The 17230-nt window shown below is 44.6% G+C and overlaps 1 protein-coding gene across 3 annotated transcripts in view; it reads left to right on the forward strand.

The window, feature by feature from the left end:
• The first annotated feature begins 59 nt into the window (after window positions 1–59).
• Window positions 60–17230, forward strand: part of CUNHXorf38 (chromosome unknown CXorf38 homolog) — an 18610-nt gene continuing 1439 nt past the window's right edge. The window contains exons 1-7 of one of the 3 annotated variants that reach the window (XM_017516983.2): window positions 104–338; window positions 502–636; window positions 7987–8106; window positions 9992–10141; window positions 10438–10617; window positions 13652–13811; window positions 14270–16723. In XM_017516983.2, the coding sequence (XP_017372472.1) occupies window positions 123–338; window positions 502–636; window positions 7987–8106; window positions 9992–10141; window positions 10438–10617; window positions 13652–13810 (960 nt within the window). In that variant the 5' untranslated portion in view covers window positions 104–122 and the 3' untranslated portion in view covers window position 13811; window positions 14270–16723. Of the gene's footprint in view, window positions 339–501; window positions 637–7986; window positions 8107–9991; window positions 10142–10437; window positions 10618–13651; window positions 13812–14269; window positions 16724–17230 lie in introns of those variants that run through there. The other 2 variants (XM_017516986.2, XM_017516985.2) reach the window with 2 other exon arrangements.

Below are 17230 nucleotides of genomic sequence, written 5' to 3' on the forward strand. Positions count from 1 at the left end.
CGGCGTCACGCGTCACGATCTCTGCCAACCCCGCCTCCTGGTGGGGCCGCGCAGGCGCGCGGGGGCCGCGCAGGCGCACTGCGGTCCGCCACTCCCCGCAGAGTCCTGGCTCCAAGTGAGTCATGGTGCTGTCGGAGCTGGCGGCGCGCCTTAACTGCGCCGAGTACAAGAACTGGGTGAAGGCGGGTCACTGCCTGCTGCTGCTGCGCAGCTGCCTGCAGGGTTTCGTCGGCCGCGAGGTACTCTCTTTCCACCGCGGCCTACTCGCTGCAGTCTCTGGCTTGGGTCCGCGCGCCGCTTGCCGCAGCGGCTCACGGTGCAGTCCGCGCGCCCGCCAGGTGAGCACCTGGCTCCGGGCCTTGACCACTGCCCCCACCCCGCCCCTCCTCTTCCCTGTTCCTGTCCCAGACCCAGAGCCCAAGTGTCCAGTTCCTTCCGCGAGGCGGGGCCAACCGCGACGCTCCTCCCTTCTGGGCCCCTCCTCACCGCTGCCCCCTGTAGTTTCAGCCACAGTGTGAGGTGTGCGCTGAGTGGAAACGGGAGATTTTGCGACATCACGTCAACAGAAATGGAGACGTGCACTGGGGAAACTGCCGGCCGGGCCTCTGGCCCGTGGATGCCTGGGAGGTGGCCAAGGTAAGCGCCGGAGGCCGGGATGGAAGGAGGAGGTAGCAGGTAGCGGGTCACCCAGCACTTGGGGTGGCTATCTGGTCTTGTGGACGCCGGGGCTTCGTAAACAAATGCAGAGAGAGAGATTGATCAAGGGTCTAGGAGGTTCAGGGCTGGTATGGGGGACCCAACCCAGTTTAGTGAAGTAGAAGCTTTCTTCTACCCATCTGCTTCCTGAAGGCATTTGAGTTTGTCGTCCCTGCTTGGAAAGTTATAGGAAAGATTTGTAGAAGAGATGCTGGGGCAAGATGTAGAGCGAGCATTATGAGCACAGGCAGGGAGGGAGCTCTAGTGTGGTCTGTTTGAGGGTAGGCTCGCTGAACAGCTCATCAGCTGTTTTTGGCTAAAGGATGCCATAAGGCAGAGTAAGCCAAGGGAAGTTAGGGCTAAAATAGAAAAGACCTTAAGTGCCCAGCTAAAGGCACTTTGGGGAGCTGGGAATGGGGTAGGCAGCCGGATCTGTCTTCAGATCTTGGTAATGTCACTTACTAAGTGGACTGAGTGGGAAATTTTTTTGCTCAGTAAGGGATGGAGAGGAACAGCCAGAAGTGGCTTCCTAACACACATCGACTTTAGCAGTCAATCTACATGCCAGTAGTTATCAGCAGGCACAGAGTGGGCACTAGGAAGGAGCAGTGCCTGGGAAGCAGGTGATCTGAGTCCTGGCTCAGCTGCTGTGTGTGACACTGGGCCAGCCTGTGCTCCCCAGTCTCAAAAATGAAAGGAATTGGGGCCAGGTGCGGTGGCTCGTGCCTGTAAACCCAGCACTTTGGGAGGCCAAGGTGGGAGGATGACTTGAGCTCAGGAGTTCAAGACCACCCTGGGCAACATGGCAAAACCCCTTTCCTACAAAAAATACAAAAATCAGCAGGGCTTGGTGGTACGCGCCTGTAGTCCTAGTTACTCAGGAGGCTGAGGTGAGAAGATCGCTGGAGCCCCGGAAGTTGAGGCTGCAGTGAGCCGTAATCAGGCCACTGCATTCCAGCCTGGGTGACAGAGCAAGACCCTGTCTTAAAAAATTAAACTGTATCAGGGGTCCCCAGACTTTTGGGTATCACGAGCCAGTAAACCCACCACAGCTACACCTTCTTCCCCATTTTTTTCCACTGTAGCCATAGCATTGCTGACTTCTGCTTTTACCTAGAAAAGAGAAAAAACGGAAAGAAAGAAAACTCTGCCCTTTACAATGCCTGTCCCTCATCTGTTTGGTCTCCGTTGTTGCTTTCACACCATTGGAATCCTTATACCACTCTTTGCTCCTCTTGGTTGCTGTCACCTGCAGACTTCAAGTCCAACCCCATCATCTCAGTTTCTGGGCTCCTGATTCTAATCCTCTGCTCCACTCCCCCTCAGCCTCCTGCTTGCATGCCCACACCCTGGACCTTGTCAGCACAGGAAGTATCAGTGTGTAACATCCTGCTAGCCTTTGGCACACTTATTCACACGCTCCTGCCCCCAACCCTGGGCCCCATACTACTTCCGCCTCTTTGAGGCTTCTACTGCTTCCTCAATACCCAGCAACCTCTGCCCTCCTGCCTGCCTTTGTCACCTTAGCTAGCCCAGATTCCATGGCCCGTCGTTATAATCAGTCCCTTGCTGTTATCTCAGCTTTTTTTCCTCCTTTCTCTGAACTTGCCTGGCCCAACTCCAGTCCTGATGACAACATTGTCTGCTTCTGCTTAGTGGGAAAGAATCTCACAAGGGAGCTGACTGGTTTCGCTTTCGTTCTTGATCATGAGCCCCAGTGGTCTGGCCACATCTCTCACTAGGCTTCTGTTTCTGGAGACTACTGCTTTTCCCGCTCCTGTTCCTCCACCCTTGCTCATGCTTTACAGAGTTGATGGAGGCCCCTGGACATACATAGTTGTCTCTCCTTATCCATGGGGTATTGTGTCCAGGACCCCCAAGGATACTAAAATCTACAGATGCTCAAGTACCTGATATAAAATTATGTGTGTGGTATTTGCATGTTACTTACATTCTCCTATATACTTTAAATCATCTTTAGATATACTACCTCATACAATGTAAGTGCTATGTAAATAGTTGTTATGCTATATTTTTTAAAAATCTCTATTTTTACTTTTGTATTTTTTTTTCCTGAGAATTTTTCATCCACAGTTGGTTGATTCTATGAGTGTGGAACCCATGGATAGCGGAGGGCTGACTATACTTCCTCTTTTTGCCAACACCAGCTTATCTCCATGTGCATCATTGTTTCCTTCTGCTACAAAGGAGGAAGGGTGTCTCTCCTCTTATTGCTTATACCTCCACTCTTCTGCTGGATCTTATCCCTTTTCTCCTGCTCAAGGCCTTTGAGGCTTCACTTGTCCACTCTCTCTCTTGCAGCTTATTCCCATCACTATAGAAAAAGTTTTAATAGAGCCATGGTTTATTTAAATTTTTTTAAAAGAAAGAAAGAAACAGTTACCACATGACCCAGCAATTCCCCTCCTAGGTATATTCCCAAGAGAAATGAAAACATAAATTCATACAAAAAAGTGTACACACATGTTCATAGCAGCTCCATTAATTATAGCCAAAAGGTGGAAACAACCCAAACACCCAGCAGCTGATGCATGGAATTTTTAAAACGTAGTGTCTCTGTACAATGGAATATTGTTTTCCTGTAGCAATGTAACAAAGGATTGCAGTACTGATTTATGTTACAGTATGGATAAATCTTGAAAACGGTATGCTGAATGAAAGAAGCCAGTCACATATTTTTGTGATATGTCCATTTTATAAATTCCATTTTGATTCCATTTATGAGAAATGTCCAGAATAGGCAAGTGTGCAGAAGCAGAAGTATATTAGTGGTTGCCAGGACTTTGAGGAATGAGGGATGATAGCTAATGGGTATGGGGTTTCTTTTTGAGGCAATGAAAATGTTCTAAAATTGACTGTAGTGATGGTTGCACACCTCTGTAAATATGCTGGAAACCACTGAATTTTAATATATAGATGGGTGAATAATATCTCAAGAAAGCTGTTTTTTAAAAACACTTGAATAAATACTTGGAAAATAAGATTTTAAAAGAGGCTGGATATGGTGGCTCATGCCTGTTATCACAGCACTTTGGGAGGCAGAGGTGAGAAGATTGCTTAAGTTCAAGAGTTCAAGACCAGCCTGGGCAATGTGGCGAAACCCCATAGCTGTCTCCACAAAAAAATAACAAAAATTAGCCGGGTGTGGCTGGGCGTGGTGGCTCATGCCGTAATCCCAGTACTTTGGGAGGCCAAGGTGAGTGGATCACTTGAGGTCAGGAGTTTAAAACCAGCCTGGCCAGCATGGTGAAACCCGATCTCTACTAAAAATACAAAAAAAAAAAAAAAATTAGCGAGCTGTGGTGGTGTGTGCGTATAATCCCAGGTACTTGGGAGGCTGAGATGGGTGGATTGCTTGATCCCAGGAGGTTGAGGCTGCAGTGAACTGTGGTGGCACCACTATATTCCAGCCTGGGTGACAGAGTAAGATCCTGTCTCAGAAAAAAAAAAAAAAGAGAGAAAAATGTCCCTTGATCCATTCTCTCCTGCTGTCTTCCCACTTCTCTGCCTCCCATATACATACCCAGCAGAACATCTCAAAAAAGAGGTTTCACGCCTGTTCTCTTCTCTGCTCCCACTTCCTCGTCAACCCACTCCATCTCGGCTTCTGCCTCTGCCACTCCACTGCATCTGTGACCTTCAGTTCTCTGGCCTCGTCTCTCTCACCTCCCAGAGGCATTTGGCACTACTGGCTGCTCTTCTTGAAACCCTCTTGGCTTTCCTCCCATCTCCCTGGCTTTTCCTGCTCAGCCTCCTTCTGAATGTCTTTTGGCTTTCCTCGGGACCCAGGGCTGGGTCTCTTCTGTTCCCCTCTTCTCTGGTGACATTGCCCAGGCCTGTGGAGTTAAATGATAACTGGCTCCCAAATTGGTGGCTCTAGCCCTGCTCTCTCTCTTGAGTTCTAGATGTACACATCCAACTGCTTACTTGCGCCCTCCACTTCATCACCTATGGAGCACATTTTATTTAGTTCTAAAGTAGAACCGTTTGTCTTTACCCCGCACCCTATGCCCATTCCCCATTACCAACTTTCCAGAATCACTCGTTTCATCTCTTTCCCTCTCGGTACCCCTCTCCCCTTGTTTGTACCTGCAAAATACTTTTGGAATCCCCTTTTCCATCTCCGCATCACAACTCGCACCCTCTCCTACCGGGCCTCTGCTGCTCTGAGCATCTGTGGTCGGTCCTTCACACAGCAGGATGTGCAGTCTTCAAATGGGAATTAAGTTGTTCTATAACCCTTGCCTAAAACCTTTGGATGCTTCCTGATAGCCTTAGAATAAACCTCACACCTTTCCAGAGCCAATAAGGCCCAGCACGATCAGGCCTCTGTTTATTTTCCAACCGCATCTCCTACTCAGCGAAGAGACAGTGGAGGATAGGGAGAGGCAATAACACGTTTCTCACTGCTGTGCATTTGGCATGTGGAACACGGCGGTATGCAATACAATTTTAAGGCCCTGCTTTCACTGCAAGGAAGCAGCAGAGCCTCCCTGTTGGCTTCCAGTTCTGAAGAAAGGGAATAATTACTAAAATAACATTTTAACAAGGCCAGGCACAGTGGCTTATGCCTGTAATCCCAGCACTTTGGGAGGCCGAAGCAGGCAGATCACTTGACTCCAGGAGTTTAAGGTCAGCTTGGGCAACATGGCAAAACCTCATGTCTACAAAAAATACAAAAAAATTAGCCAAGCATGTTGGTGCATGTCTATAATCCTCCCAGGTACTTAGGAGGCTGAAGTGAGAGGATTGTTTGAGCCTGGGAGTTTGAGGCTGCAGTGAGCTGTGATTGTGCCACTGTACTCCAGTCTAGGTAACAGAGGAAGACCCTGTCTCTCCAAAACAAAACAAAAACTCTAACATGGAATAGATTGGCTTATATTGGTGAGAAAATGCCAGACAGGACCTACCTAATAATGAAAAAGAAAAACTACACCTGATTCGGAGGTAACTAAGACCCTGCTAACTTTGCATTTTCTTCCCAGCAGTAGCCGAATTCAGCAGTTCCTTTTATTTTTTATTTTAATTTTTCCTTTTTGAGACAGGGTCTTGCACTGCAGCCCAGGCTTGAGTGCAGTGGTACAATCTTGGCTCACTACAACTTCCACCTTCTGGGCTTAAGCAGTCTTCCCATTTCAGCCTCTGAAGTAGCTGGTACTATAATAGACTTTTTTTTTTTTTTTTTTTTTTTTTTTTGAGTCAGAATCTCACTCTGTTGCCCAGGCTGGAGTGTAGTGGAGTGATCTCAGGTCACTGCAACCTCTGCCTCCCGGGTTCAAGTGATTCTTCTGCCTTAGCTTCCCAAGTAGCTGGGATTACAGGCACGTGCCACCACACCCAGTTGGTTTTTGTATTTTTGGTAGAGATGGGGTTTCACTGTGTTGACCAGGCTGGTCTCAAACTCCTGACCTCAGGTGATCTGCCAGCCTTGGCCTCCCAAAGTGCTGGGATTACAGGTGTGAGCCACAGCACCTGGCCCATAAGAGACTTCTTTCAGAGGGTCAGCATGCCTGTGGCTATTAAGGCACAGAAAGATAGTGATGGTACTAGCTACTGTACTTGTTGATAGGGGCCAGCCAGGCTATACAAAATTCTGAATTATGTGAGGCTCAGGAATGTAGCCCTGACTCTCCTTGGCATACATGAGCACTTACCCAGCCTTTTCATAACGCCTTCATGAGTAGCCCTGTAGGAGGCATTGTAGTTGCCTATTGAGATGTGTTTTCGATGGAACAGGTCTCTTAAAGACTTTTTTTTAAAAAATAGGGTCTTGCTCCCTTGTCCAGGCTGGAGTACAGTGGTGTAAAAACCTTGAACTCCTGGGGTCAAGCAAGCCTCCTGCCTCAGCCTCTTGAGTACCTGGGACTACAGCACACACCACCATGCATGGCTGATTTTTTACTTTTATTTATTTAATATTATGAATCAGAGTTTTGCTCTTCTTGCACAGGCTGGAGTGCAATAGCACAATCTTGACTCACCGCAGCCTCCACCTCTGGTTCAAGCAATTCTCCTGCCTCAGCCTCCCGAGTAGCTGGGATTACAGGCGCACACCATCATGTCTGGCTAATTTTTGTATTTTTAGTAGAGATGGGGTTTCACCATATCGGCCAGGCTGGTTTTGAACTTCTGACCTCAGTTGATTCACCTACCTCAGCCTCCCAAAGTGCTGGGATTACAGGCATGAGCCACTGCACCTGGCCTTTTTTTTTTTTTTTTTTTAATGGAGATGGGGGTCTCGCTTTGTTGCCCAGTCTGGCCTCAAACTCCTGGGCTCAAGTGATCCTCCCACTTTTGCCTCCCAAAGTGCTAGGATTACAGGCATGAGCCACTATGCCCATCCTATGTAGAATTCTTACTGCGAGTAACTTTTTGTTCTAGTCCCTTGGCAGGAGTGTATCCTTGAGATTCTTAGCCTAGTAAAGTTGTTGTATCCTGATATAAATTGAGAAATATTTCAGGAAAGAAATACGCCCAAGCTTTCCCATAACACCATTTTGGGGGTCTGTGCCATAAAATCCTACTAAAGGCAAGATCCTGCTAGCTTGAGGCCCTTCTGGTGTATCTAGTATCTCATCCTGGGATTCCATCTGTAACTCCTATGTGGTCCTACTCGCCTTGCGCCATCTATGTAATAACTCCCAACATTCATGTCCTGGTTACCAGCATGTGCCCAACACTGTGCTGTACCTGCATTCCCTTATTTCATTCTCACAATATCCTTTGAAGTAGATAAGGACAGTTATCCCCCATTTACTGATGAGGAATCTGAGAGTAACTTAACCACAGTCACAGTTGGCAAATGGCAGAGCTGGCATTTGAACCCAGTTTGCACTCCAAAGCCCAAACTCTTAATGTAATACTTCCACACTGAACTTACTCAGGTCATTCAGAAAGTGTCCAGTTTTATTTTATTTTTAAATCTTTTTATTTAACAACTCAGCCACTGAAATTTCAGTAAGGAAAAGAAAAAAGGTGTCTTCTACTCATGCTTTCTGTTTATATACCATTAAGACAGGATGGAAAGCCAGTTACATCATGTGTCTCTAATAACAGGGATAGAACAGCCCTTCAGTTATTGCCCTTGGCCAAGGCTTAGCTGTGACACTGTTTTCCTACTTGGATTTTGGGCACATGAGGCTCTAAGTTGAAACCTCAGTGCATAAGAGAATTTCAGTTATCATTTGGAAAGTAGACAAGTAACCATTGCCTTTCCAGCTCCTAGAGTTGGAAGAGGCTCAGGTCCCCCTCCTCCATCCCTTGCTATAGGCCTTCATGCCCCGAGGACTAGCAGACAAACGAGGACCTGAGGAATGTGATGCAGTTGCTCTTTTAAGTCTCATCAACTCCTGCGATCACTTCGTGGTTGATCGAAAGAAAGTCACAGAGGTAAGAGCTGTCAGATTGAAAACCATACCCCAGTCAGTTGGGTCTATGCTGTGACCGTCGGCCATGAGACACACCCTGTGATGCTAAGCCAGCCATGCAGGTTGAACACACAGTAGCTCCCCAGAACAGTGGTGTATAAAGAAACTTAGACTTGGGTTCAAAGTTGGCATTGCTAAGCAAGCTAGTGGGACTCATATCATGTGCACCTTCTGTGATGTCCAAGAACCCCAGTGCAAATGCAATCAAGAGACTCATCCTTCAGTTCTCTCGAATTAGTTTCCTGACAACTCATTGTGCCATTTGCCACTGAAGTAGATGCACCCAAAAATCTCTTCCCTGTTCTGCAATAAACAGAACAGGGAAGTAATTTTTCTTGTTTAAAAAAAAAAAAATACAGAACATTGCATCATTCTACCTGTTGTATGCCAACATCTGAATCCTACCTTTTTGAATCTCATTGGCTAAGCAGCTGTAAGACCAAATGATATGGAATGGAAGAAAATGTGAACATTGATGGATAACAGTGTCAGAATAGATCACTGTGCTTGATAGATTTCCTCTGGGAAATTCAGATTTTTCTCTAGTTCACCAGAGAAAACTCATACATTTATTACCCTGAAGATCATTGGAAAGAGTATATAGCTATAGCTGGATTATTTATAATAGGTAGAGAAAATGCATGTATCTTTTGTCAGCATGCCAGCAACTACCAGGATTGAGACCCCTTTATGACATCAGCAGAAACAAAGGACTATCACAGTAGTTGACCCCTTTGGTATCTTTTAACCAAACTGGAGGCTCTATATGAATTATATATTAATACATTGTTAGACAGAACCATTTTGCTAAAGATAGAGGCCAAAGTTTATTTTCTTTTCATCATGATTTCCACATCGGGAAACTCCCTTGACCCAGCTTCCTGGTGCTCCAACAGTATTTAAAAGATTTTTGTATTGTCTGCTTCATCCTGTGGGTATACCCAGAGCCGATGAGCTTGCTCTTTGGCAGGTTGTTTTAAGTTAAGGGATTTTAGGGGACAGTGTAATATCCAGCTGGCCATAAGACTTCAAGCGCTAAGGATAGTTGTAGGCTTATTTGTATTTCTTACCCTGACTAATGTATTATTCATGTGGCAGGGGATTGAACATCCCCTCAAGCCTCAACAACACTGACAGGTACCTACAGGTTATGTTAGGAACTTCTGGATTGCTTGGAAATCTGCTCCAGAGACTCAGTGAGGGAGAAAAGGCTCAGCTGTTGCCCAGGAGCCATCTTTTTATTCCTAGAATCCTGTGGCCAAAATCTGGCTTATTGTCGTGTCTTATTTGTCCTGCATGATTTTTTAGAATTTCAAATTAGTTGTCACAAAAATCAAAATTTCCAGTTTCTCATGAAAAATCAGGAGATCTGGGAACACAGGGCTCATATAACTCCCATGGCAATAAGCTGCGTGTTAAGTAGAGGCTGCCCTTCAGATAGGGCCTCTACTCTCCAGTTTGTCCCAAACCAGTCTTTTAGTAGGGAGATCACCCCTTACTATTACACATAGCCACCTTTCCTCAGGCTACCTGCCTGACCCTTGAAGGCATTTCAGTTTGTGACGCAGGGAGAACATCACTTCTTGGCATATGTCCTTTAGACAGGATGAAACTAAATATGGATCTGACTTGGAGGGCTGGAGGGGTGAAGTGTCCTCTACTCTGATACAAGTACATGCCAGATTATACCCATGATCCCAAGAAAGTTCCAGCCCTTCTCTTCTGAAGACCGCTCTTGTTGATTTCGTAATTAACAAAGCCTTTCTGTGATTTTTTTGAGGGGTCAGAGATCTCAGTTTACCCCATTGTTTGATTTTGAAGCCTTTTATGTTTTTGTCTTTCTGCAGGTAATTAAATGTCGTAATGAGATCATGCACTCTTCCGAGATGAAAGTATCTTCTGCGTGGCTTCGCGATTTTCAGATGAAGATCCAAAATTTTCTGGATGAATTCAAGAACATTCCAGACATTGTGGCAGTATATTCCAGAATAGAACAGGTAAAAATCATGTTTAATAGTTCTGGCATACAGAATGAAGGGAGAGAAAAGAACAAGAGCCACACATTTAAAAATTGAAGTTTGTTAGATTTAACCTAAATGTTAAAATGTAAGCAGGGGGAAAGAATACTGATATGAAATCTGCAGTTATGCTGGGCTGAGAAGCTTTTCTGTGGTCACAGTGCACTATTAATATGGATCCAGTTCATTATGTTTAACTATAAATTATTTGAGTAATCCAGTGGAATGCCTTTTTCTTGAAATGAGTTCATATATTTGTATGGCAATCCTCTCAGCTGTTGACATCTGACTGGGCTGTTCACATCCCCGAGGAAGATCAGCGAGATGGGTGTGAATGTGAAATGGGAACTTACCTGAGTGACAGCCAAGTCAATGAAATAGAAATGCAGCTACTAAAGGAGAAACTTCAAGAGATATATCTTCAAGCAGAAGAGCAAGAGCTGTTGCCTGAAGAGGTAAAAGAAAAGTATTATATCCTCTGTGAGTAAACAACACAAAGAAAGATGCTGGGGAGGAAGAGTAGCTCATCTTAACAGATAACCAATTGCGTTTTTGATTTATAAGTCAAATAATTTCCAGAAGTGTGAATATGCTTTGGGCACAGATTAATATTGCCTCTTAACAAATATTTTCATTTAATCAGCAAACAGCAAACATTTGAGTGCCTAATCTGTGCCACAAAGTGGAAAAATGTAGTAAGGGGCTACAGTAAAATTCTGAAAAAAAATAATGCTGCAGACATTCTTTGCTGGTCAGGGGGATTGCCAAAAAAGATTTTGCCGAGAAGGTGCTGTTGAGCTGCGGCTCACAGAATCAAATAAGAGTGACAAATTGGCAAGGAAAAAGGTTCTTGGCAGAGGGCACAGTACTTGCAAAGGCAGGAAAGGATAGTCTGAGCCTAGGCAAGGACAGGTGAGCACAGGAGCTATGGGCAGATTTGAGGGTGGCAAAGTGGGCTGAAGCGACATGCTGAAAGGTTTCCTAGGCCATGCCAAAGGGTTTGACCTTCATTCCCAAAAAACAGTCAAGAAAGAGTGATAAGATCAGATATGGCTTTTAGAAAGTTAACTCTTGTGGTAGCAGGAGGTTGGATGAGTGGCTAGCAACTACCCAGAAGGCTCTTGGAGTCATGTGAAGGTGAGAGAGAACAAAAACTAGGGGCTGTGGAGGAGCTGGATTCTGGAGGCAGTGCCTGGGCAGAGCTGATGGTTCTTGGTGGCCAGGGAGATTACTTGGAGCATGGCATGGGGCTGGAAAAGGGTGGAGAAGGAGGGGAGTGGAATGTTTGAAGGATCATCAATGTTTCTAGTTTAAGACCTGCAGGCTAATGATGGTCTAAACTCCCAAGTACAGGAGGAATGAATCTCCATGTCACATCCAAGGTATAAAAGAAATTAACAGTGGTAGAATTATATTCCAGTAAGTTTCAGAAATATTCCAGCACTGGCTGGATTAGATTTCTAGATCACCAGGAGATCTTGGAAAAATCATTTCACCTCTCCATTCCTCCTTGTCCAAGGAAATTAGTTTTGCTGGTTACCTTATTAAACATAGGGAGGGTTTATTAAATACAAATTCACGGAGCTGTGCTCCTTGCAGGTAAATATGCCTGTATTAACTATTCCAGCGTTGATTCAGGTGCTTCATTCAGTGTGGTGAGCCCCTTTAGCAGAAGGACTTGGTACCCCTGGTTTTTTGGGTGTGCCCACCATGGTATACCCCATAGGTATTTAAAATGATGAACTAGAATGTTAAATCTGTTCTTTTCTAAATCCATGTGTTTCAGTTCATCTGGTTTTATTTTATAATGCCATTAGAACCCCAGTTTTCTTTCTGCTGCTGCTTTCAGAAGCTAGAGACATGAGTTTGTGTCAGTTGAGAGCCAGAAGGAAACCTGGCAGTCATCTTATCATATCCCTGCTTTGCACGTGAGGCAAGGGCCCCATGGAGCTTGCACTGGGGCTGAGGGCTGGCCTGCAGATCTCTCCCTTCTGATCCTGTGGCTTCCCATCTGCTGTGCTGCAGATCTTATATCTCTGAGGAGCTGGCAGCTATAAATTTTTGAACCCCCATTATCTCTATTTTACTGAAAGGAAATAGGGATTAGTTGGCTTGTCCTCTGGGTCACAGAGTCTCTGGGTAGAGTTGATAAATTCTCATTTTTCATGCTTTCTCTTCAGCAGACCATGGCATTTCTTATAATATTTCAATTGATCAAAATGTGAGGATTCATTTACATGTTATCTTTAAAAAGTTGAAGGTCAGGTTTTTATATATATTAAATTTGACGTCTTCTGAAAGTTCATACCCTATATGATTATCCATGTTTAGGGTTAGTTGCCAAAGTCAGAGGATTTATTAAGACCAGATTTCAGTGAATCTAAAATGCTGTCAATTGTAAAACATACCAGTATTTTAGTTACTTCTAAGAAAGAAAAAAAATGCTGCCAATTTAGTACAAGACATTATCAATGGTAACATGCCCTCTTATTTCAGATGTTAGAATAGGGAAAAATGTGCATCTGGGATCAGGAAAAACAGTGACTGTATTATGACCCCAGGACTTTTGTTGTAAATGTTATCAAGACCTGTTTCTTGTTTTTGTTAAAACAGTAGGGGTGAAAAGAGGACTAACTTTTTATCTTACACCTCTGTGTTGATTTTGAGATTTGAACCTATATATTTGTTACTATTAAATATATATACATGCGGCCGGGCGCGGTGGCTCATGCCTATAATCCCAGCTCCTTGGGAGGCTGAGGCGGGCAGATCACCTGAGGTCAGGAGTTTGAGACCAACTTGGCCAACATGGCAAAAACATATCTCTACTAAAAACACAAAAATTAGCTGGGCATGGTGGCACATTCTTGTAATCACAGTTACTCTGGAGGCTGAGGCAGGAGAATTGCTTGAACCCGGGAAGCAAAGGTTGAAGTGTGTCAAGATCGCACCATTGCCCTCCAGCCTGGGCAATAGAGCAAGACTCTGTCTCAAAAAAAACAAAACACACATACACACACACACACACACACACACACACACACACACACACTTTTATATATCCATGTATTTATATGAACATGTATATATCCATGTATATGTTTAATAATTCAGGTACAGAATTCAAAGAAAAGGGAATTTTATTTGTACACATACACGTGTGTATGTATAAAATGAAGCCCTTTCATGTAAAGGCAGGAAGTTTTAAAGCACAAAAAAATGGAAGGAGATAAGCAAATACCGCCTTGTGTACCCCCAGAACCGGTTATCCTGGGTCACTATTTTTTGAGTGGAGGATGCTTTGATTTAAAGGGTTTGTTTTGTTTTTGTTTTTCAAACTTTAACTTGTGGACAGATGCCTATAGCCAAGATTTCTGTCTCTTGGGCACCTGAGTAGGAGCCAGACTGGGAGCTGGTACGTTTTTCATTTGAATTACAAATCTGCTACAAAACTGTCTAAGCTATACATTGCATGGTTTCCTCTTGCAGCTCTCAAATCGACTAGAAATGGTGAAGGAATTTCTGAAAAGCAATGAGGATCTTAGAAATGGCCTTACAGAAGATATGCAGAAGCTAGACAGCCTCTGTCTACATCAAAAACTGGATTCAAAGGAACCTGGGAGCCAGACACCTGACAGGAAGGCCTGAGGTGAGTTCAGGCAGATGATGGTGTTAAAGGAGGACAGAATCGCCTCATCTCTTTCATGTCTGTTCTCTCATGTGAGGCCATGATGAACACACAACAGTCTAATAGGAAGTTTGCCTTTGTCCTTATTGTTTCAAAGAAAGGAAACTGAGGTTTGTGTTCTTTCTCTAATTAACGGTTCTCATGTCTGTGACGTAATTTAACATCAGTTCCCTGGGAGCTTTGTTTAGCCAAATACAACTGAAGTCATTGGTCTAGAATTAAATGAATCAGCTTTACAACATAATCAAAAAGCATTTCTGCCTTAAAATGATGCCATTGATGCCCAGCTTTTACTGTGGCATTAATAGCAATTGATTAGTTTCCATAAGGAGAACTTGTTAAAATGAGTTAACTGTCTTAAGCATTTTACTTTTTCCCCTCAATTAAAAAAAAAATTAAAGCATTCTCTTTCATTTTAGGTTGCCCGTCAATGAAAATCAGGCATGTTCTGTGAAAGTCAGCATGCTTCTGTCTCAGACATCCTTTTCTGTGCAAAAGGAAAAAGTTACCAGCGTATTGTACCCGAACAAAAAGGAATTTTTGTTGTTTTGTCCTGGACTTTGCTCTGATTCTTTGGAACTTTTTCAATATTCATAAACTTGGGGTTGTATAATCTATCGCAGTCAAAAAATATTAGATACTCTTATGCCAAAACTTGCTACCAGGCCAGGTGTAGTGGTTCACACCTGTAATCCCAGCACTTTGGGAGGCCAAGGTGGGCGGATCACCTGAGGTCAGGAGTTCGAGACCAGCCTGGCCAGCATGGTGAAACCCCCGTCTCCGGTAAAAAAAAAAAAAAAAAAAAAAAAAAAAAAATTAGCCAGGCATGGTGGTGTGTGCCTGTAATCTCAGCTACTCAGGTGGCTGAGGCAGGAGAATCACTTGAACCTGGGAGGCAGAGGTTGCAGAGAGCTGAGACTGTGCCACTGTACTACAGCCTAGGCAACAGGGTGAGACTCTGTCTCCCAAAAAAAAAAAAAAAAAAAAAAAAAAAAAAGAAAAACACACAAAAAAACTTGTTACCATCCAGGGATTTTTTGCTATTTAAAAGGTGAATTTCTTTTCTGGTCCTAAACTGTAGCTGCTTAACTTAGTGAAGACTGTGTTTGGCCAGGCCTGTGCCAGAGGCTCACCCAGAGTGCTCCACTTGGCAGGCAAGTCCTATTCCTATTCACCCAGGATGCCCAAGGCTGCGCTGGGATATAAACGTTGGGATAGAAATCTTTCCTTTATAGAAGAAAGCAAGAAGAAACATTGCCTGAAAGCCGATTTTCTAGCCATTTCCAATTAGTACAGAAATGTTACTGTTACTGGGTTCAGTGGCTCAGGCCTATAATCCCAGCACTGTAGGTGAATCACTTGAGCCCAGGAGTTTGAGACCAACCTGAGCAAGATAGCACAATCGCGTTTCTACAAAAAAATGTAAAGATTAGCTGGGTGTGGTGGCACACACCTTTAGTCTCAGCTACTCAGGTGGCTGAGGTGGGAGGATCCCTTGAGCCCAGGTGGTCAAGGCTTTGGTGAGCTAAAATCATGCCACTGCACTTCAGCCTGGGTGACAGAACAAGACCGTCTCTCAAGAAAACCCCCCAAAATTGTTACTACCAGGTTGGAGTAGCCTAAGGCAGTAGGGCAAGGAGGTGGGCCTAGGCTGGTCCGTGGGGAGCTGGAGAATGGTGACTCGAGTGACCAGTGAACAGGCAGGACCCAGGCCAGCATCACAAGCAGGGATGTCGGGCGGGAGTCGGGGAGCTTCTCGCTTGACAGCTTGTTTACGGTACACTTTTGAAAAGGACACTCCCAGGGCCTGGCTGTCACATGCTCAATGAATATTTGACTGAAGGGTCCTCTCTTAGCGTGGGAGTATTCACAGACCTAAATGTTAGTTATACTATTAACTAAGCCTGGTCCTTTGTTGCAGAATTTAAGAAGGAAATTGCAACATTCTTGTGGAAATTCAAAGACATTTTCTTTTAACAAATTCATTCATTCATGCTTCTTCTATACCTTTTACCCATGAAGTCATCCACTCCTGACTTCCTCCTGCTTGTTTCCCAACCTGCGCAATGAATGCCCCATTGTAGGCAGTGGTCTGTGGAGTCAGCCTCACTTTCACCTTCTCCTGCATCTACTTGTTTCCGAGGCCAGTGGTACTTCACTGGGTCAAGTTGCCTGTGGACCTTCAGGAACAGAATTGCCATGTGCCTCACTGCCTGCAGGAAGGGCTCCATTCTAAGCGCAGTGAAGATGTGCTCCAGTGCCTTTCTACCCACCCACCAAGGATGTCCTCTGTAGAATGGGTGGAGGCCCAGGGCATATTTGGTCTATATTTTATGTTAAAATGCACTTAATATAACTCTGTAAGCTCAGATGAATGCAAATGTGCCTGTAACTTCCTGCTTTAATCTGTCAGGTAGTATTTAGTCTTTGTCTTACATTTTCTTTCCTCATTTCATGAAATTCCTTGAGAAGACTTCAACAGTAAAGAAAGAAGAAATTTCATTCATCTCACAACTCTTCCAAACTCAGAAACTTGGTGAAATATTTCCGAGCTTCTAGATGTGATACACAAAACTTGGGATCATATGGAATCTTGATTCACTAACCAATTTAAGATCTGATTTCTAATTTTAGGAACTTTGGGTTATGAACACTTCCATTTTCTATCTGTGTCTAGCTAGTTTCTCCTTATCTATCCAACAAGCTTTTGTCAAGGGTCCACCATGTGCCAGCCACTGAAGTAGATATAAATATAAGGATGTGTAAGGTATGGATGACGGTGTACGAGCTGTCATCTTACTGGATTTGTCTGCTCTGATAAAAGATATGGTTCCGAAAACTTTCTAAAGCCCCAGAAAGGGCTTTAAGGCAATGTAGCCTATATAGAGACATCAACCTGTTCATGTCCTATTTAACAGAACTGTGCACCTTGGCACAGGGTGTGCACAGCACGATGTGTACAGCAGCGCTGTTAAAGTGTAGCGCGTTCATACTACAGGATCTTATGCAACTGTTGGAAAGAATGAAGCGTGGCTGCACTGCAGCCATGCAGTGATCAAGAGGTTTAACAATGCATAGCAGCTGGGGGTGGTGGCTATGCCTGTAATCCTGGCACTGTGGGAGGCCAAGTGGGGTGGATTACCTGAGGTCAGAAGTTTGAGACCAACCCCGGCCAATGTGGCAAAACCCTGTCTCTACTAAAACTACAAAAATTAGCTGGGCATGGTGGTATGCACCTGTGGTCCCAGCTACTTGGCAGGCTGAGGCAGGAGAATCACTTGAACTGGGGAGGCGGAGGTTGCATTGAGCTGAGATCATGGCACTGCACTCTGGCCTGGGAGATAGAGGAATAGTCCATCTCAAAAAAAAACAAAATGCAC

Source organism: Cebus imitator, unplaced genomic scaffold (genome assembly GCF_001604975.1).
Source record: "Cebus imitator isolate Cc_AM_T3 unplaced genomic scaffold, Cebus_imitator-1.0 Scaffold613, whole genome shotgun sequence".
Taxonomy (NCBI): Eukaryota; Metazoa; Chordata; class Mammalia; order Primates; family Cebidae; genus Cebus; species Cebus imitator.